This window comes from Acartia tonsa, chromosome 2 (assembly GCF_053477335.1).
Source record: "Acartia tonsa isolate MP-2025a chromosome 2, ASM5347733v1, whole genome shotgun sequence".
Lineage (NCBI taxonomy): Eukaryota > Metazoa > Arthropoda > Copepoda > Calanoida > Acartiidae > Acartia > Acartia tonsa.
In genome coordinates this window covers 33,052,097-33,074,540 of record NC_137261.1, presented here as the reverse complement: position 1 = coordinate 33,074,540, position 22,444 = coordinate 33,052,097, and the positions used below count along the sequence as shown (strand labels likewise).

The window sequence follows — 22,444 nt, the reverse complement described above, 5'->3', positions numbered from 1 at the left end:
TCCGACGATGGAATACACAGCATATTCATTATACCGGACTTATTCTTATTCCCCCTGTCTTCGTGACGGGGGAGGAGGCATATTGTCCCTTTGGGGGTATGGCTATAAGGCTCCGTAATAGGGGAAGCAGACAGCTTTATCTCTCTTTTCTGGTGTAAGCGAGGGAAAGGGGGGAGACACGGAAGGGGGTGGGGTTAGGCGAGCGCTCACACACATACATACAATCATTCTTACACACACACGTTCACAGTGGGGACAGACACACATCGAAGGGGTTCGGTGTACACGGAATTTATTCCGCGGGAAACACGGACAGAGGGAGCTGTTGAACTAGGCTTTCATACAGCTGTTACAGGGGAGGGGGGGAACACACACACATTCGCACCACACAGCATGGGGCAGCTGCCGCTAGTCATAGCTTAGGATTCAACGGAGTAACAACATATTGAATGCAACGTGGTCGTTTATCGGCAGTTTTTTATTTGCATTCTTTTTATCAGGATTATAAGTCATAAAGTGTTAATATTATTTATGACATATAATGAAATATGTCAGTTTTTAATTATGACTTTTTATACAGTGATTATAAATATTCTTTGTTGTATTTGAAACGATTTTTTAGCAAAAAATTTTTTCGTCTTATTTTATAAGTAGAACGATTTTTCTATCTTTAGGCGAGATTCATTGTTTTCTGGTTGGATATTTCGAAGTGCGGAGTTTCAGGGATTGTTCAGTTTTTCGGGACGGTATTTCGAAAGTATAAGGATTCTTAGAAGTACCAGAAAATAATAAATCTTGCCATATAAAGGTTGAATTATAGTGCTTAAAACAAAATCTGGACTGTAATTCATCCCTGCTTAATTTCGTTTTCATACAACTAGGAAAACTTCTGTGTTTAGCTTCATAGCACCGATAATCTGTTATAACGGTTGCCTATTTAATAATGCTTTTAATAGCGATTCATCTTTTATATATTCCTCAAGGGGATAAAGTCAAAAATCCTATTTTTCATGACATTTCGAAAAATAGAGTGAAAAATTTACGATTTTTTATGTCATCCCCTCTATACTGTTTTATAGAGGAAGCGCGGTTATACCGCATTCGTTAAATACGGCACTGCCATACGCGGTTATCCAATAGCCAGCTTTTTTCCCTCTGAATCGTTAGGTCAGAGGATGCGCAGCTTTGTCTGCAGATTATATTCTTTAATATTTACCGAACGAAAAAACGTTCGAAGGTCCGACGATGGAATACACAGCATATTCATTATACCGGACTTATTCTTATTCCCCCTGTCTTCGTGACGGGGGAGGAGGCATATTGTCCCTTTGGGGGTATGGCTATAAGGCTCCGTAATAGGGGAAGCAGACAGCTTTATCTCTCTTTTCTGGTGTAAGCGAGGGAAAGGGGGGAGACACGGAAGGGGGTGGGGTTAGGCGAGCGCTCACACACATACATACAATCATTCTTACACACACACGTTCACAGTGGGGACAGACACACATCGAAGGGGTTCGGTGTACACGGAATTTATTCCGCGGGAAACACGGACAGAGGGAGCTGTTGAACTAGGCTTTCATACAGCTGTTACAGGGGAGGGGGGGAACACACACACATTCGCACCACACAGCATGGGGCAGCTGCCGCTAGTCATAGCTTAGGATTCAACGGAGTAACAACATATTGAATGCAACGTGGTCGTTTATCGGCAGTTTTTTATTTGCATTCTTTTTATCAGGATTATAAGTCATAAAGTGTTAATATTATTTATGACATATAATGAAATATGTCAGTTTTTAATTATGACTTTTTATACAGTGATTATAAATATTCTTTGTTGTATTTGAAACGATTTTTTAGCAAAAAATTTTTTCGTCTTATTTTATAAGTAGAACGATTTTTCTATCTTTACCATCCCACCCACCCTACAGGACGAGACTAAATATATTATTCACGATCATTTTATGAAATCGTGGCGCCAGTAAGAAGTATTTTTGCAAGTTTTAATACAGAAATGGCCCCATATAATTTTTTACAGGAATATGCCGTTTTTTATAAAGAATTTATTTCTATGATTACATTTTATTTTCAGACTTAGTATTCACAATTTTTTCGTTTACATAAATCATCTTTGGTATATCCCTTATTTTTAAAGATAACAATAACATTTCATAAGTGTTTCTTTACATTTTTTAAGAAAATCGACGAAAAATTTGTTAATATCATGAGACAGTTTGACAATTTTTCCGTTTCATAACAATTTTTTGTCAACATACATTGAATCGATAAAAATATGGTTTGTTATATTACGCACATGGTTATTATTTTATTCAACGTAGATTTGTTAATAATTCATATTATTTTTAATCTTATATTTTTATTTTCAGACCAAATCGTCGATTTTTTAAATTATGGCTGAGCCTGGGCTACCTCAGAATTTCATGCAGTCAGACGATGATGTTGATGCCGCCGCGGCTTACGCCGCCCTGCGAAATATAGGTATTGTACCAATTTTTACACGTCTGCTAGTTTTAGCTAATTATATTAATTTCGACAATATTCATATTATTTGCAGCCCGAGCAACAAAATTCACATTGGCATATTTTTTACATATTCAAACAACATCCATTATAGTGTCGATACAATAGGCTTCAGCGGTCACCAAATTTATATGGCCAGGAATCAATTTTTACCGAATAAAAAGCTATTTTCTTTCTACGATTTTTTTCAGAGAGAAATAATAGGAGAATCGAATCGAAATAGGGTCGTGTTTTTTGAAAAATTTTACAATTAGATTACGATAATATTCGCGGTTTAATCCCATATTTTATCCTATGGGGGGGCATGTATTGCCCATTCATATTTTCCTAGTAAAAAGGGAACCAATTAATAATTTACCGTATTCATATACTATTCTAGAAGATAAATTATACGAATTTCGATATTTCAATATTTTTTCCAGTATGCATTCAGTTTAAATGTCAATTCGCCGGACAGTCATGATTTTGTCTTTTTATTTCTAGAGATTCCGGACGACATTAACCAGTTACAAGGAAGCTCAAAACCGAAGGAAACGGAAAAAAGCAAGAGCACGGAAGGAGGCCCATTGGACGACAATAAGAAGTCAAATAAAAAACAGGACCTGGAAAATAAGAAGCCTGCTTCTCCTACGAAGAATAGTTCTTCAGAGAAAGAGAAAACGCCCCCCAGAAAGAGGCCTAGGCACGATTCACACTCCTCCAAACATTCTCACAAGTCTTCATCCTATAAGAAATCTAAACCTTCAAGGGAAGGGACTCCAAATGTGTCGACGTCGCAAGCCGATGAGGTCAAGGATCTTAAAAACAAGATGGAGGAAATGTCAGAGTTCATAAAACACTTCATGACGACAAAAACCGCTTCTAGTTCTAAGCGTAAAAGCACAGAAACAACAGAGTCGCTGGCTAAAAGAAAAAAACCGGAAGTTGTCTCTTCAGAGTGTGAAGCTGATTCAGACCAGATTGATTCAGACTCTTCGGTCGATCAGCTGGATTGGGTGGGGGCGGCCCAACCTACAAATCTCCGCCAAGAGGATTCGATCCCGTCAGAACGCATGCCGGTAAAGCCCTGGATGGTGAACACACCGGAATCTGAAGAGGAGGATCAATGCCCCAGCTTCCGCCGACAGCGTTTCAGACCTGGCTCGAAAGTCAAGGATAACAGGATTATATCCAAATCCAGCGCAAAACCGAAGGAAGACATCCAGATGGGTTGTCCCCGGTTGCGTAGTTTGAATGGAGTTTTGGTCAAGACCCACGTTCCAGAATACTGCTTAATCACCTACCAAGTAGGTTTAAAACTTTATTTTTATTGGTTACCTATTACCCTTTTTTCATACAATGCTTCTTTACAACATGTGCAGGCATAATTTAAAGGCCGTTTGAACGATTTTACGTGTCATAGAAAGATTTTACAACTAGCATTTTTGTTCTGCATTGTTTTTTAGCAAGGTATTTGTCTTAAAATCACACAGAGTCCATGTTTTTTAAACAAAATGATATTTGGTTACAATATTGAAGATACGTGTTGTCATTATTGCAGATGTAAGGCAGAAGTCATAGTTTTTTCCGCATTTACAATGATATCACACGGCGACGTCATCTTTTATACCATTCAAGTTATATTTCCGTTCATTTTTTGTTTAGTTTAATCGCCTCCTTGTTATAGGGACTTCAACAGGAAAGGATGAGCAAATATGGATTATTCCACAACCTACCTACGGCAGGCCGCAGTGATCTGATTTTCCTCCAGGCCTGTTTATTCGAGTCTTTGAACATTGAGCAGGCATTGCAAGAGAGCTCAAGACGCTTATACACTCTGATGGCGCCAGCACGTTTGACGCCCGAAATCCATTCAGTCATGGAGGATACAATCAGCGCCATGGATTCTCTTCGTAAGCTGCAGAAGACCATGAACCTGATGTTCTTACCAAACGCACGCTGGTCCGTGTCCACTCAGTTTGCGAGTCAAGTAAACCTAGGTGGCATGCAGATGAACAGCAAAGAAGCCAAATTATGGGATTCTTTGGTCAAGGTATTTATGTTTTTTAACCACATTATTCCGCGTAAATATCAGAGCTTGCCACGGGAGCCCAATACAGAAAAAATTTTGATATTAATGCAAGGCATTTAGCATAAATATTCTGGAGCATGTAAACAGATCAATTTTGATTGGTTGCTTTTTTATATCACAAACACTTAAGAGATACGTTTATGTCTGTCCTATATTTGGTAAAATACATTTAAAATTATTTTTACAACGTCTCTATCACATTATAAGTCGCGTCTTAACGGTTACTATATACACAGTTATGACACATGCAGTGTCATTTTTTAGATTAGGAAGTTTAGTTCTTTAAACAATGGAGTCCTTTTTTCATAGTATAACAATATTCGTTTTACAGGAGTCCAAAGAAAGGGAAGAGGAGGACAAAAAGAACAAACAGTCAAACAACTTTTCGAGCTTTAAAGGCAAAGGAAACGGTAAATCACAAAGCAAGAAATTCTACTGCAATTATTGTCAAGGCAACAATCATACGGTCGACAGATGCCGCATAAGGATCAAAGAGGAACGCGAGGGGAAATCCAAAGCGGACAGAAAATGACTAGATTCTCCCTCGACTCGGCCAGCAAACTCTGTCATAATTTTACCCTCTGCGAAGGCCGGGCGCAGCAACGATTTACAAGAGTCGTCTTTTATATCAAGCCAAAGCAATGTTTCATTATGTCCTTCAGTCAATTCCAAACATATTAATGCCGATTCTCCTTCTAGCCAGCCTCATACTTACGACAGACCTGTAAATAACAGGCCACATAAGATGTCAACTGGGGCCAATTCTTATAAACCTCACAACGTTTCCAGTGATACAATTATTAATGTGCCAGACCATACAGACTTTAATGTTATTTCCGATTCGGTTCAAGCTAAATCCGACCGTGAATTCGAAGATTTTATAAATTCCAAACGCCAGGAGATTATAGACAAAGGATTCTCGCCGCTAGAACGCGGCATAGGCCAGCCCAAGGCCGTACAGTTCTACAAACAAATTCTCGGGGCGAGTGATGAAGTCGTGAATATCCTAGAACACGGCTACAAACCCAGATGGTCGGCATGTCCTCCGCCTACATCTTTTTTCAACAACAACAAGTCAGCAGAGTTAGAGATGGATTTTGTACGCGAAACCGTGCAGGACTGGTTGGAAAAAGGATACATCAAGCGTTTGGATAATCCTGCCACAGTTAATTCTCCTCTGTCCGTCGCATCTAAATACGACGTTATGTCAGGTAGATTTATTATCTGATTACGTTCTTATTTTTTTCATATTCTGTCATTAATTAACAATATGTCCTTAAAATAGCTTATATGTAGGTTTATTTTTTAAAGCCATCTTAGATAAATAATAACACATCTCGGGTTCCATTTGATATTATACAGTTTCGGACATATCATTTTTTACAAAATACTAAGTCATTCATATTCGGATATAATTATCATTCGCGTATTAACACACTTATTAAACGATCGAGATGTGTTCCATAAAGTGTTCGCTTAAACAAGTTATCAAAATTCATTTAAGTTTTATGTTGTACGAATTTATAATTATCGTATTTTATAGGACAGCTCAAGAAACGCTTATGCTTAGACTTATCCAGAAGTACAAATATGTATGTGGATCCAAAATCCTGTCCTCTCAGCGACCTATCTACATTTTTACCCAGGTATTATATTCATCTGAATGTAGGGCGTTTTTCACAGATATATAATTGGGGAAAGTGGCGTCCGTCGTATATGAACAAGTTTGTCGCGAATAGGTGATACAACGGTGCACGTCATGCGTTGCAATGGGGCTGTCCTTCTCAATTTATTATGTTTTTTATTTTAGGATTGAGAGGGGCAGCTTCATTGCAACGCATGATATAAGGTCGATGTATTTACATGTCTCCTTGCATAGGGAGGCATGGCAATACTTCGGCTTCACCATCACCAATGTTGCCGGCATCATGGAGCATTACTGTTTCATTGTAGTACCCTTTGGGTACTGCAATGCAACAGCATTAATGGCCTGTTTGCTCCGTCCCATTGAGATACATCTACACTCTCTGAGTGTAGATGTGTCTTATTATGTGGATGATGGCGGCAACATTGGTGTGTCATTAAGTCGTTGTTCCACATATCAACAGTACACGTTCTTTGTGATGTCCTGCAGTGCATGGCAGATTGCTACGGAAAAGACGGTGTATCCATCACAAATCGTCAGATATTTGGGTTTCATCATAAATACCGTGGAAATGCGCATTACAGCTCCTGCCCGAAAAATTGCGAAACTTCAGCTTGACATCGACGAAATTATCGTCGCAGGCAATTCTGGCAGTCCTGTTCCTTGCCGCCAAACTGCAAGTATTCTCGGCACAAACGCTCACTTGTTGAGTTCCCACGGCGAAATTTTGAAAATTGTGTCTAGAGAATCGCAGCATTTGTTGGGTACCGCCGTGGTAGCAGCAGGATGGAACGCACACATGGTGATTTCCCCCAGAATGGTGGAAGAATTAAAAATGTGTAAGGTCTACTTGGAGTCCCATAACGGCAGACCTATAAGATATGAATCTAGACAAACAACCATTTTAAAACCCGCGCACAAAACATATTTATTAGAAGGGTGGGATCCTAAAGACGACGCCAGGGAATTAATCACCATGGTCAGCGACGCGAGCGCAACCACAGCCTTTGTCTATCAGGCCGACACTTTTAATATCGTGGCCGAATTCCCCTTCAACGACAACGAAAAACAAACATCCTCTACTTTGCGTGAGCTTAGCGCTATCTTCAAGCTATTGACGTCCGACGAGAAGTTTCTCAAAGAAAACAGAGGACGTATGGTCCTATGGTTGACCGATTCTCAGTCTCTCTGTCATATAATGCGTCGTGGGTCAAGAGTGCGCCAGCTCCAAGAAATGGTTTTAAAAATCTTCGAGCTTCAACACAAATGGGGTGAGAATTTTCCCTTATTTTTAGAAATTTATCGCCATTGATTACATCGTTTTTTTCAGGGAATCACGGTTATTATAATTGTATACTTTTTTCAACCATGTATGATTTCGTATTTTTTGTTTCAGACGTGCGGATCTTCTGTTTTTGGTCGGAACGGTCAGACGAAAACTTGTCCATTGCGGACATGGGCTCCAAGAAGACCAGCACCGACGAGTGGTCGCTGGACAACGAGTCTTATTCACAAGTGTTATCTAGATTCAGCGTAGTTCCTACCATCGACGCTTTCGCGGCTCCTGACAACACAAAGTGCGAGCGTTTTTTCAGCAAGTGGCCAGAAACAAATACTGCCGGTGTTAATTTTTTCAGCCAAATTATTGATCCTACAGAGATTTTATATGTTTGTCCACCTATTAGTTGTATATCTAGAGCTTGGCGCACAATTTCAAAAATTAACGGTCTTACGTCCATTATGGTGATTCCTTATTGGAGGTCCCACGCTTTTTTCGCCGATTTTCTAGAGAAGGATCAGTTCAAATCCTGCATTAAGTCATATTTTATTTTTGATGCCAATTTCACTTCTAAATCTGAATCATGTTTATTTAATGGTTCCACAAAATTCGCAACTTTGGCAATGCTCATTACAGTCGACAACACCAATTAATATATTACGTTATTTTTTGTACGAGGAGCTGCTACAACGGTCTAATATTTACATGTTTTTTCCAAATACATATTTAAAGTGCAAAATCTATTATTGCAACAAAATATTGGATAAATACCATCTCAACTATTATTTTACACGTTTCTAATTTTTTGGTTTACAGCTTAGATAATTTTGTCACCACAATCAAAAACAAAGGCCTTTTGTTACACCAAGTTTTTGTTATTCTTTTATTTGACCAGCAGCACCTCATACATGTCCATATACCTGTATTTTTATATGTTTTCTCGACTAGTCAGGATAATTTATTTTGTCATATGTTTCAACAAAAAGACAGTAATTTTCTCATATTCCTTTTAAAGGGTTGGCTTATTTGCCTTAAGCACAAGCTGGGCTTCACACTATATTATTCAGACAATTCGTTTTACATATTACGACAAATTTTTATTTATCCTATACAGTCTTGACCAGTGACAAACCAGTACACTTATATATGTTTGTTTTATGTATATAATACGTTAAACAGTCAGAACGATTATCATGTTATTTTATTATGTCAAGTGACGTCGTGTTTTATACAACGGCGGATGTCAGATTATTTAATCCCGTAAGTACAGGGCATGTATGGGACAGGAGTTCATGCTACGGCAGGCAGTACGGTTTTCATCGTTTATTTATACTATGTTCTCAGGTCTCCTATATCGCCTAGGTACTTACGCTTTGTTTATTCGCAGTCAGATATATTTTTTCGCAAATTATAATAACACACTGTTGTTCATTTCAGAATGGGTACGGCTAAAAAAGCGAAAAATGCCCCGACGGACAAAGGAAGGTTTTCGAGGTTATTGCAAAGCAAAGCCTCCGGCGCCGGGTCCACTCAAATTCCGAATTCTCAGAAACCGGTCCGTACCATGGCCGCGTTGCAGGAGTTGGGCTTAGCCGGGAGAAGGGAGCTGCAGGCCAGGTATTTTTATACCCATTTGTCTTTTAACGCATACAAGGACGATAGTTTTCATAATAGTTTGGTCCACAAAAAATAAAAACGCAAATTGTACAAAATGACCAGGACTTACGGTAATATAGGGGAGTTATATAAATTAGCAAATTTTATCTTCCTACTTAAGGGTAGAAAACAATTTGTCATTCAAAATATTTTTGTGAATCACATACATTTTTCAGGGTATTAATATCAAATAGGGACTTAAATAATCTTCAGATTGCATTCCACCTATGGCTTAACATTACAGCCGACAGTATATATATCCGGTATTTTATTTATAGATTGGCGGGGGCAGCGCGCGCCGAGGGTACCAGGAGGAGCCACAACCGCATAATCAAGGATGTAACCAACTTTCTGGCGGAGCAAGGAGTGGACCCTTCCGAGCTCGATGAAGTTTCTATCATGAGTTTTTTGATGAAAGTCTATCAAGAGGAACGGCCATTCGGTTACACGGCGGCGGTCAAAGGAGCGATTCATGCTCTTATGGCAGCCCTGGGGTTACCAGCATCTATCTGGTCCTTAGCCGTGGAAAGGGTCTTCCAAGGTACGGTACGTATCGCCGCTCCACGAAGGATGCGCCGTCCTCGGGTTCAGCAACTTCCCGGCTACGCTATCAGAAGAATGGTCGAGTGGGTCATCCCTGTCTGGCCAAGGAACACCCAAGAATTGGATCAAATTCAACTTAGAAATTTTCGTACTGTCATATTGTTGGTGACTCAGTTCTATACTTTGTGTCGTATTTCCGACGCAAGAAAATTAAGAGCGCGCGACGTGAAACTTTTAGACCTGGACGGTACGCCGGCGATTGAGATATTTTTTCGTCAACAGAAAAACGATCAGATCCATATCGGAAACAAAGCATATATCGTCAAAGAAGGTGGCGCGGCATGTCCTTACACTCTGTACAAGTTGTATTTCGCGCGAAATTCTTACTATTTTCGAGATGGCAAGACAGAAGATCTGAATTTTCTATTTCCTAGACTCAAGATGGCGAAAATAACTAGGATCCTGATACCTGACGGCCGCTACGCAGTCTCTGAGAACACGCTGGTTACCAACATAAAAGCCATGGCCAAGAAGGTCGGATTTTCCGGGGTAGTATCCGGAAAATCCGCCAAAATAGGAGGTACGAGTGCAGCGTTTGCCAGCGGACTATCCGATGCGGAAGTCCGCGATAAAGGCCGCTGGAGAAGTCTAGAGTCGGCTCAACATTACAGAAGGATAAGTGATTCACACAACTTGAAGCTGGCCAAAGCATTCTCTATCCAAAGAAGTTCGGTTACGGATAATCGCAATCCACGGGTGTTCAATCCAGAGATTCTCTTCACGTTCAGCGACCAAATCGACGATGACGTCGCATTAGACCAACGTTTGTTTCCCGATTTGTAATTTTGTATTCCAGAATAAAGATTTTTCGATTCTGAGAATAAAAGTTTTTTGATTATTACAAAGCAGTTATTATACAAGTCTTACTGGCGACATGGCAGAAATATCATGTCAATATTTAAATAATAATATCATGGATATAGCGATCCGTATTCTTTAATTCTTTTTATCAGATATAAATCAGCCGTCGTACTAGTTTTATCGGTGTTATCACGAAATTATTCAGGGACGTATTTCAGTCATGATTAGTTTTCATATATTACGGTATTTCGAAAGTATAAGGATTCTTAGAAGTACCAGAAAATAATAAATCTTGCCATATAAAGGTTGAATTATAGTGCTTAAAACAAAATCTGGACTGTAATTCATCCCTGCTTAATTTCGTTTTCATACAACTAGGAAAACTTCTGTGTTTAGCTTCATAGCACCGATAATCTGTTATAACGGTTGCCTATTTAATAATGCTTTTAATAGCGATTCATCTTTTATATATTCCTCAAGGGGATAAAGTCAAAAATCCTATTTTTCATGACATTTCGAAAAATAGAGTGAAAAAGTTTTTATTCTAAAGACCACAGTCCACAGCTAATCATTACACACTCACACAGCCAAGACAAGAATTAAGCCGGTGTCCTGCTTATGTCAAAGTTTAAGTTATGATAAAAAGTGTGATGTTTTTTTCTTATTTATTTAAATTATCTTGATCTTTTTATGTTTTACAAACATTTTAATTGTTTCTATTAAAAAAATATAGTAATATACATATTTGACGCGTATGCAATTATATTATAAGCGTGTCATTTCGGGCTTTTTATCCTAAAAAATCTTATTAATTTAACAAGGATAACTAAGTGAATGAGTAGCAACGCAGTAAGAGTTATCACAACAGCAGAGCAAATAGAAAAAGAATAACTTGAACAGAACAAAAACAATTATGTTAACTTAATATGATATGATATTGATATGGTTTGCTTAATAGCAAAATTACCAAAATGGGGAGGGAGGAAACAAAATTGCCATGAACGCATAAACTAAGTTATTCTCCACCTAAAAAACAGTCTCCTTATTTTATAGTATTAAAAAAATAGTTTTTATCTTCCATTAATATTTTTTTTATTTCTAAAATGACATTATCCAGACCCCTAGATGACTTCAGATACAGATAAGAAAATGAAGGGCTCGGGCGCAAATGATAATACCCTCAAATATTTAAGGTAAGATTAAGTTATACGAATATGAATTGAACCTTTCATTATTAACCCTTTCGCCAGTTTTAGGTAGAGAGTTGAAAATATAATTAAACTGAATGACATCTTCTATTTTAATGAATTTTATGAATATTTCTAATTGCAGGTACTTAGGGTTTGAATAGGGGTAGATCGAGTATATATATCTCTTTGAAGTATAGATGCATGTTGAATATGCTTATTTAAAGAGTTATATTCAATTAATAGAACATGACTTTTGCTTTCTTAAAAATCTGTATGCCCAATTCTAGGACAAAATGGGTGAATTCTATAAGAAAAAAAGGGCTTACATAACCAAATTGTAAAAAGAAAAAAATTAAAGAATGATAAAATATAAAGTTTTTATACTTTGCAATTCATTGTATATTTTGCTGTTGTCATAAAACATAATTTGAGATTGCGTATTACATGATTTAATTTCAAAAGTATTGTATGCATTTATACCAATAATTTTGTACATCTGATATGATTTTATACTTTTCATAATAGAATTAATTGAAAATCAATTTGTATATTTGCCAAGTGTTTATTTTAATTTTCGCTTTTGTGTGAATAAAAATAAGTTTTAATGCTACAACATAGTCTTCATTTTAAAAATGGAAAGGGGGGAGGGGAGGGTTTAATGCAGCCATCTCGTAATCAATGATTAAATGGCCCTTAAAATTTGAATTTCTATCTGAAATTTTTCATGAGTAATCCTTGTAGGTCTATTTTCCCTAAATCGAACAAAAAGTTGGAAAAAGTAACGGCTGGCTGCCGTTTTGTCTATTTTCAGGTCAAATTCATCATTAATTACGTAGGAATCAACTTTTAAAAACATATTTTTGGTTTAATTCATGTTAAATGATAGCAATAACCATTTTATAAATTTCTAGTACCAACAGCTACCGACTAGAACCGTTTGATAAGGTTTTTGAGCGACAAAAAGTATTATGTGGAGAAAGGTTTCATGACTATTTTGCTTTTAAGATAGGTAAAAATTGGCAAAACGGCTGGGCCGCCAGCCGTTTGCCGTTACTTCTCCAACTTTTTGTTCGATTTAGGGAAAATAGACCTAACAAGGATTATTCATGCCATGCCAAATTTCAGATAAAAATTCGAATTTTAAGTGCCATTTAATCATTGATTACGAGATGGTTCCCCCCCCCCCCCCCCTCCTTATTAATCATTTCCTGATGTATTTTAGCTTAATCACATTGACTGGACAGAATGCTTTGCTTGGCCTCAGCATGCGATATGCTCGCACAAGACCTGGGGATATGTTCATCTCCACCACAGCTGTTCTTATGGCAGAGACAGGTAACTTTCCAAATGCGAGAAATTTTACTATTTACTTCCCCTTAATGTTTAAGACTAGAGATGAACTTAAAAAATCCATTATTTCACCACTAACTAGTGACTCAAAGGGTTAGAACCTTAACAAGTACTAGAAATAAGATTTTAAAAGTTTTGCTAAAAAGATAGATTATCCACAGAAAACAATGAGGGCATACTTTGTAAGCACTCTTTTCAAATTAAGTAGGTGATAAAATTATTTCTATTAAAATTATAATTCTCTTTATATTTTAGTGAAGCTCTTGGCTTGTCTTGGCTTAGTTTGGAATGCCGAGGGTAGAAGTTTGGAAAGGTGGTGGAGTGCGCTAGACAATACAATTGTTAAACAACCAATAGATACGCTAAAGGTCAATATTTTAACATCTATAACAAGAAATTTTTCAAATAAACAGATCATTGCCTAATGGAAGTATTGATAAAGCGACAATTGTACAGAGGCCTCTCTGATTTATTTAAAACAGGATGAAAACTAAGTTAAATATTTAGGTCTGTGTGTCATCTTTTGTTTATTTGATCCAAAACAATTTATTATATGTAGCTGCTTCAAATCTGGACGTGGCCACTTATCAGGTACAGTACAGTTTTCTTCTCAAGTACAGGCTACTCCTAAATAAATATTGCAGAAAATTTTGATCATTATTCATATGTCTGTTAAGCATCTACTCTATAACTCACTTTGTCCGACTAAATGTCAATAATGCTACGGGTTGGATTAATTTTCTCTGGTTCTATATGAATCTAAATTTGAAATTTCTGAAGAAAATTCCTTTGGTTAATGAGCATCTATTATTTAACTTTAGCATCCTTTAACTCTTTAGGCATCAGAAAATATTCATCTGTCTGTTTACTTTTGGATGTCCTCATCGTTGTTTGTATTTAGATTACATATCAGCTGAAAATTTTAACAACGGCCGTGTTTGCTGTGACAATGCTGAATAAAAAGTTGATCCCACTCCAATGGACCTCCTTGTTGATATTGGTGGGTGGAGTCGCAATGGTGCAGCTTTCTGATGTCAAGGAACAAGGCGCTTCTGGTAAGCTTAAAGGGCAGGTTATTATACAATAAATTTCATTCGCAATATTATTGTGTCTTAATAGTTATTTCTCGTATCGTATTATAAACGGCTTTCCGCGGATATAGAATGTACAATTATAAGATTAAAACTAGTTTTTTTAGCCCCGTGGTGCCGAAGGCACCGGCTAAAAAAACTAGTTTTAATCTTATAATTGTACATTTCTATATTCGTAGAAAACTGGATATAATACGATGCTAGACATAGTTTTTTCGTATGGATGAGAACCGGTTCCTATCCACCGGATTCGAATGAATACGAGAAAGATAATTATGTCATAAATACTTAAATCATAGGTAAGGTCTTTTGGATTATATAATTACATTGACAACAATTGCATTATTAGTGATTTATGGGACATCGTCGAATCAGCTCTGTACTTATAGTTTTACGTTACATTATTGTTAACTAGCGGCTGTGCCACTTGCATATAGGGCTCCATATTTGAGGAGATAGGCAGAAATAAGCCATCAAAACCATCCAAAGACTTAAATCTAACAAGGATGACAACATCCATAAAAGTGAAGCTCTAAAATCAGAAGGAAGGACAAACAAACCAAAACTTATGTGATTCAGTACCACTACCTAGTTATTGAAATCTAAAACTACAGACCAATAGTACATTATATTTATGAATTAAAACATTTTTTCATCCCAAATTTCTAACTTTTTGTTGCTGTGCCTCACGATTGAATTGTTCTTGTTGATTTAAACCTTTATATGAGAAAATTAAATTGTTTTTAGGTAGTGAGGAGCAGAGTAAGTTTGTTGGTTTCTCTGCGGCCCTAACTGCTTGCTGTCTTTCTGGTTTTGCTGGGGTTTATTTTGAAAAAATATTGAAAGGTAACCGACACTTCGACTAACTTGTTCTTTGGTAGTATTTTATTTTTTGCTTTATCGTTATTTGTTATAATTTTTATCAAGGGAGAGGTCATTTTCTAGTAAATCCCGTAAAGGTGTGTGTTATAAGGCCTAAAAATAGTAGTAGAACGATAAGGTGCTCTATATATTTGTATTTCCTATTGAATAGAACAATAGGGAAGAAATTTTTTTTTTTTTTTTTGATAACCGTACCTGGAATATCTTAAATTTCTATCAAATGCTTTGTTTGGCTCAAACTGACACAAATAAAAAAAAAATATAATTATAATAAATCAACCTGTAAAGAATGACTTCTTCCTTTGTTTAATGGTATAGATTGTTCTTAACCTTTACCTTGTACCTATAGAAAACATTATTATTATAATTATATTTTTTTTAAATTTTTGTCAGTTTGAGCCAAACAAAGCGTTTGATAGAAATTTCGTATTTTTTTTAGATAATCCAGGTACGGTTATCAAAAAAAAAAAAAAATTTCCCTATTGTTCTATTCAATAGGGAATACATATATCTAGAGCACCTTATCGTTCTACTACTATTTTTAGGCCTTATAACACACACCTTTACGGGATTTACTAGAAAATGACCTCTCCCTTTATTATAGGTAATCGGATATTATACCTACAGAGTGAAAAAAAATAGTTGCATACAATATTTGGGGGGAGGGGGGTCGAGGGTTGATGTTTTGATCTGTAATAATCTCAATTGATCATCCTTTATATCTGTTGTATGGAGTTATTAACTTCAATGGATATTGAAACATATACTTTAGTTACATGATATCTTTTTTTATTTCATATTTTTTGAAAATGTTTAGGACGTTTTCTAAAGAGATGTCGCATTAGGACGTTTGTCGTTTAGGAGGTTTGTCGTTTAAGAGGTTTGTCGCATTAGGACGTTTGTCGCGGTAGGACGTTTGTCGGTGTACCGATATTATACAGAGTGAAAAAAATAGTTACATACAATATTTAGGAGAGGGGGGTCGAGGGTTCATGTTTTGATAGGCAATAATCTCAATTGATCATCCTTGATACCTGTTGTATGGAGTTATTAACTTCAATGGATATCGAAACATATACTTTAGTTACATGATATCTTTAATAATCTTGTCTACCTTTTAATGATTTTACTTCCACCTAAAGAAAGAATATTTGGTCTAAAATTTTCTTTTCGTTGAATATTAATGGTAGGTAGTAAAACAGTAACAAGCACTTTTCACTCTACAGGGGTAGCATAGGCCACTTACAATTTGTCAGTGTTTCTGTAACAATGTGGCTTTTTTTGGATATGGGATAGGGTTGTCAGCCTTAAGCCCTATGATTGCGGTGTAAAGCATTCATTTGCCCATATTTCAAAAATAATGGTAGGTAGGTACCTTAATATTTTTGAAATACTTCTATTTTTTTTATTAATCGCAGCAAAATATTTTACACTATCACGTTTGAATACTATTTTAGACATAATATTTGTATTGTATACAATATGGTTTTTGTACTGTTGATTGTGCCTTTTTCGTATTTTGTACTTCATCATAATGTAGAAAAGTTCTATGAAACTTTTTATAACATATTTCTTAAGGTAAATTAATCTAGCTGTCTATACATCTACTTCAGGTTCAGATGTCTCAGTTTGGATGAGAAATGTCCAATTGGCCCTGTTGTCTATTCCCTTGGGATTCTGTACCACTTTTCTTAAGGTAACTTTTCTTTTATTTTTAAATGAAAAAATACAGGGGTAGAATGTTTTTATCCATTTTTGCATTACTTTTGATAAAATTATAAGTCATTCCGAAAGGACATTTTTGATGCCAAGTACTAGGTTTTTTAGTCTTGCTGTCTGTTTTTTTGAAGAAAAATAACTTTACATTTGCATGACCGATTAGACTCTGCTTTACATTAATGCTTCATAATGATGATTTGAATTTTTTTAAGTATGTTAAAATATCTCCCTTAAAATGTTTAGCTGCACAAAATTCGATTAAATATATGCTAGGAGAATTAGTATTTTCTATTCCATGATATTGAAACACCTGCATTTATCAATTATACAAAGGAAAGAATTTAGATTTTTTACCATATAGTTGTCAAAAATGGATACAGGAAACTTACTCTTGGACTAAATGAATGGTCATTATTCTCAGTATTTTAAGTAGTTACATGCACTTAATGTTCTATCACTTTTAGTAGCTGCACCTCTAAACAATAAGTTGCAATATGAAAATATATTCTCTTCAATATATCATAAAAAAAATGCTTAAAGAACAAGAACAATTGTGTTTACATATTTAGCGCATCTAAAAAAAGCTAAGAATAATTTAGATTAAGCATAGTACAACAAATGGCTGTTGATTTTCTTACACGAGGCTAGATTTTTTATTGTCTATGGTGGAAGAACATACATTATTCGTATGCTAGATTCGATGCAAAAATATTACATACAAAGAATAATATGATATTGAAAGGGTAAAAGTTTATAGACAATATTTATCCTTGGCTAAAGTTTGTTTAACTTTGGATGTGCCATAATTTCCCCCTAAATAAGATGAATATGATTTCATATAAATGCATGTTTTTTCATCAAAAAAGCAACTATATTAATAAATTGATTTTTGCCTTTATATTTGGCAACTCTGATACTGTAGTTGCTAAATGGATATTTTTATTTTGCGTTTATGTAATCATTTGGTATTTTGAGTTAGGAAACTTATCAATCTCAATATATAGCTTTTCTGAAATTGGATGTTAAATAACCAATTTTTTGGGAGGAACTGATGAGTCACTCATGACAATCCGTTAAGTGGTTGAAGGGGATAAGAATAAAAAAAACTTTTACAATTGTAAAGAAACAAAAATATATTATTGATTCTTAAATATTGTTACTATTAACTTCTTATATACAATGAAAATATAAAGAAAGAAAAAATAAGAAAAACTCTTTAGTCTAATAACAACATTTTTTTACAATAAATATATTATCTTTTTATGATAACAATTTACGCATAGTATTAAGCAATAATACAAAAAAAAAACAATAAACTTTGCACATCACATATTTATTACTACTTTGCACAAAATGTTTCTTTTTAGTTTTTATGTTTAAAATGACGTAAACTGAAGATCTAATTTAATTTTGAAATATTTTGCATTGATGTTTAAACTTTTATATTTTAGGACGGCGGTAAGATCAGTGAACACGGCTTTTTTCACGGATATGACAGTTTTGTGTGGTTTACTGTTCTTCAAAATGCTTTGGGTGGACTTCTAGTAGCTGTTGTTGTCAAATATGCTGATAATATTCTCAAGGTTAGTATAAAAAGACAAGAATTTGGACAAATAGCAGAACATCACTGGAAAAAAAATACTTTGGGCGAGCTTTAGTGGGTGTTTTGATGTATTTTGGCCGTTTAGATGCATGATAGTATGTCGATATAGAAATAAAATTGAAAAAAGTTGTTATAAGGGAAGATTTATATATACCTAAGAACTAAACCAGTTTGTATTTTTATCATTTTCAATGCTTTCTGGTATTTCAGGGTTTTGCCTGCTCCCTAGCCATCATAATCACCTGTGTTGCCTCCATATTTATATTTGACTTCAGTCTTAGCTTTCAATTTGTGGTTGGTGCTGCTATGGTAATTTCTTCCATATTTTTGTATGGATATCAACCCAAACAAGCGAATTCAAAGCTTCCACAGAGAATTTAGATAACAAAATTATTCTAATTCAAACCCTTGTAATATAAAAAGTTTAAAGTTCCATGCAGTGCATTAAACATAGGTAATTTATTTACATACTAAAGAAAACTTCATATTGCCACGTGGTTTTTTAAGGATATAAGATACGGCAAACTATACCTATTTTTCTGGAATGACTAAATTAGCTATTTTGTAAATATGAGACAAAGATTAAAAATATAATAATAGTACAAGGCTTAATTTTTCAAAAACCACATAGCATAAAATAGATATTCATATGAATATAACCCCCTTGAATTTATTTCTTATTGTTGTGTTAACCGTTAAAAAAAGAGTAAAGTGGTGTGATTTGTAAATTGTAATGAAAACTCAATAATATAAAAAGACTCCCTTTCCATGCACTGCACATATTATAACAGAAAAAATTACCTGGATCAAAGAATTTAAATGCATTTCGTGGAACTTCCTAATAAATTCTTAAAATCAGGCCTTATACAATATACATAAAGTCCACATGCTAGCTAAATATGTGATTGTGTAACCTATCCTGATAAAATCCGAGAAATATACAATTAAAGAATCTACAACCTACAGAGTATTCACATAAGTTGTACAATTCCATTGTTGTTTACCAAAAAAAACTAGATAAAAATAAACACACAAACTTAAAAATTTTCCTATGTATTATATTCTTATAGTTTTATTTATATAAAAAGTTAAATGCACAATTTATTTAAGTTTTATAATGCCTGATAACTGTAGGTCAATTCTTTTTATTAAAAATTGTATCTATTATATTTAGACCTATACAGACAGGTATACCAGTGTATAACCTGTATATAACTTATTTTATTCATTATTTATATCTAAATAATATTATTATTTTATGCAATAAAACCAATGTAAAGTAGATTTTCTAAATTTAAATATTAACTTCCTAATAGTGAATAGTGATATAAAACTTTGTGTGATATTTTAAATATACAACAAGCATTTTTTGTTTTAATATTTTTTTGTTTGCCATATCAGTTTTATTCATTTTTTTTATATTTATCAAGAAAAAATCAACAACAAATTTTTTTTCCAATTCAATTTTTGAGAAAAATGGACTTGAAACACTTAAAAGGGTTTCCAAATTATAAAAGGCGTAGTTGCACGAAGTACATTTAAATATGTTTTTCTGTTCAATAGTTTAAACTACAACTAAAGGATATATATTTGAAAGAATTAATATTTTTAACCAGGTAGTTTAAAAAATATTAAGACTTTAAAATCATGATTTTTGGAGATCAAAACAGCATGATGACTATTTTGGTGGTGCCTAAGTTTATCAAGGTATAAAAAATCTTTTTTTACGGATATACTTTAGCTTTTCCCGGAGCCGAAGCCGCTCTGAAAATAACGGCTCCGGCTCCACAACACTGCCAGATATTAGTAGTTTATAAGGAAAGACACTTATTAAGTATTTTTATGTAGGGAAACTGAGATAAGTAGTAAAATTATCAAGAAAAATAAATTTTAATAAAAAAACATGTCCTTATCCAAAATAACATTTCCTTCAAAATAATTTTATTTTTTTCAAAAATATACATATTATGCAAAAATAGTTTCTGATTATTCTTGGTGAACTGATTTAATTTTTATTTTCTTGACATATGAATTCTCTCCCATTTAATATATATTGTTTTCTAAGTTTTCAAAAATACACTCAATAGACTAAATCTTAAATGAAACCTAAATCTTTTTGTCATGTTTTTTCAACAACAAAAATGTGACTTTTTGTGATTTTAAGTTTTTAAAATTTTCAACATTCCAAAGTTTTCCTCTATTTTAATATTTTTGATTTAATTTAAATGCATGTGTTTGAAATTTTTTTACAAATACTAAAGAATTTTTATAAGGAAAATGACTCAAATAATTTCCGTAATTATAAGATTAGATTATGTTCTTTGAAAACTATAAGGAAAAATTTGAAATTTAATATTTTTTATGCCTTTTTGTAAAAAAAAGGCATCTAGTTTTCACTTCCTCCGCCAATGAAAAAAAATTCTCTTCATTTATGGCCGTTGAGAAATCTAAAATGTTGGTCCACAAAAAGTTTGTCTGTTCGTTTGTCCTTACGTTCGTTACGCGTTCGTTACACCAAATAATATTAAATTAGTTTCTTCGTTATTATCTAAATCAGTGCAATTAAGAATTTGATAACAATGTATATTATTCTTATCATGTTGATACAATTGGTAATCAGGGGCAACATACCAATCATGGCTTTATAAATTTCATTCATGGCCATGAAAATATAGTTTTAATTCAATTAATAAATCCCATCTTGGAAGTTTTTAGTACGTGCAAACGCTACATTTTAATATCTTTTTTACCTTGTTAATTGTTTAAGTTTTAATTCAATATTGTTTTGTGTGATTTTTAAAATATTTATTAAAATTGTTATTGTTTTCACAGGTTGTTTTTTACAATAAATATTTAATTAATTAATTACAGTATTATCAAATTTGGGACAGCACTCATGTTTTTAAAGTAAGTTAGAACTGTCCTAGCGATTCTTATTGGTTAAAATTGTCTTATAAATTTTAAACTTTGTAATCTAGAATGCTTAATATCTTATTAATCATATTTACCAGAAAGTCCTTATGTCTCGATCAAATATGATTGAATTTTGATATAAGGGGGGGGGCGTAATGACATAAGCTCTTAAACCGTGAGCAAAATGGTCTAAATATTGAGCTAGACCCTTCAAACTTGGTATATAAGCTTAGTCCTAAAGGTATTACATCTAAATGGCAAAAAAATCCAAAATTTTTTATTTTTAGGTTAGGTTAGGTAAGAAAAACCCTGCGGAAATGGGGTTTTTAGGCTTTTTTTGGTCTACTTTGATGTGGAAACTTGCCTTAAATTGTTTTTTCTTAGGGTTTTAACTTAAATACACTGTATCTATTCATATGGACATTATTTAAGATGATTCAGCAAGTCGGGGACCGACCCCAGGGGGCTAGGTGGGTGGCCCGCAGGGGTTAAGTTCATTTTTCCCAATATATTTGTTGTGATACATCTAATTATAGGTTTTTTAGGTCAAGGAACTCAAATTCAGAGCTAAAATAAGCATTAGACTAATCTGAAGCTAGCCCCAGCGGGCTAGGTTGGTGGCCCGCAGGGTTTAAGTGCATTTTTTCTAATATATATCTTGTTATATATCAAACTATAGGTTTTTTAGGTCAAGAAACTCAAATTCTGAGCGAAAATTAGCATTAGACTGACCTGAAGCTGACCCCCCCGGGCTAGGTTGGTTTTCTGCAGGGCTTAAGAGCATTTACCTAACCTAACCTAGAAACTTACTTATATTCTCACAGGTTTTTTTCTTGAATAAACTGTGTCTATTAATGAGGACTTTATTTAAGATGATCCAGCAAGTCGGGGACTGACCCCAGCGGGCTAGGTGGGTGGCCCGCAGGGGTTAAGTGCATTTTCCCCAATATATATGTTGCGATACATCAAATTTTAAGTTTTTTAGGTCAGTTAACTCAAATTCAGAGCTAGAATTAGCATAAGACTAATCTGAAACTAGCCCCAGCGGGCTATGTTGGTGGCCCGCAGGGGTTAAATGCATTATTTCCAATATAGATCTT

General features: G+C 34.5%; 4 protein-coding genes across 12 annotated transcripts in view; all 4 read left to right on the top strand.

The window, feature by feature from the left end:
* The window catches only part of LOC145311638 (uncharacterized), a 368,391-nt gene extending 363,247 nt beyond the window's left edge, over positions 1-5,144 (top strand). The window contains exons 2-5 of the mRNA XM_080150575.1: positions 2,389-2,499; positions 3,025-3,827; positions 4,208-4,573; positions 4,944-5,144. Coding sequence (XP_080006701.1) covers positions 2,412-2,499; positions 3,025-3,827; positions 4,208-4,573; positions 4,944-5,144 — 1,458 coding nt within the window. The 5' untranslated portion in view covers positions 2,389-2,411. The remainder of the gene's footprint in view (positions 1-2,388; positions 2,500-3,024; positions 3,828-4,207; positions 4,574-4,943) is intronic.
* LOC145311644 (UDP-N-acetylglucosamine transporter-like) overlaps positions 1-21,296 on the top strand; it is a 384,555-nt gene extending 363,259 nt beyond the window's left edge. Inside the window, exons 2-11 of one of the 9 annotated variants that reach the window (XR_013876740.1) lie at positions 11,725-11,789; positions 13,009-13,121; positions 13,392-13,504; positions 13,644-13,727; positions 14,038-14,191; positions 14,975-15,073; positions 16,723-16,805; positions 18,280-18,411; positions 18,642-18,885; positions 19,291-21,296. Coding sequence is in view for 6 of the 9 variants with exons in the window: in XM_080150589.1 (XP_080006715.1) it covers positions 11,725-11,789; positions 13,009-13,121; positions 13,392-13,504; positions 13,644-13,727; positions 14,038-14,191; positions 14,975-15,073; positions 16,723-16,805; positions 18,280-18,411; positions 18,642-18,812 (1,014 nt within the window). In the remaining 3 variants the exon portion in view is untranslated. Of the gene's footprint in view, positions 1-11,724; positions 11,790-13,008; positions 13,122-13,391; positions 13,505-13,643; positions 13,728-14,037; positions 14,192-14,974; positions 15,074-16,722; positions 16,806-18,279; positions 18,412-18,641 lie in introns of all 9 variants that reach the window. The other 8 variants (XR_013876739.1, XR_013876738.1, XM_080150589.1 and 5 more) reach the window with 8 other exon arrangements.
* On the top strand, positions 5,358-7,789 carry LOC145311645 (uncharacterized). The gene is made up of 3 exons (XM_080150591.1): positions 5,358-5,823; positions 6,156-6,258; positions 7,654-7,789. Exons 1-3 carry the CDS (start codon positions 5,358-5,360, stop codon positions 7,781-7,783), a joined length of 699 nt encoding a protein of 232 aa, XP_080006717.1. The 3' UTR covers positions 7,784-7,789.
* On the top strand, positions 8,975-11,145 carry LOC145311641 (uncharacterized). Its single transcript, XM_080150577.1, has 2 exons — positions 8,975-9,153; positions 9,471-11,145. Exons 1-2 carry the CDS (start codon positions 8,975-8,977, stop codon positions 10,576-10,578), a joined length of 1,287 nt encoding a protein of 428 aa, XP_080006703.1. The 3' UTR covers positions 10,579-11,145.
* Positions 21,297-22,444: the final 1,148 nt, after the last annotated feature.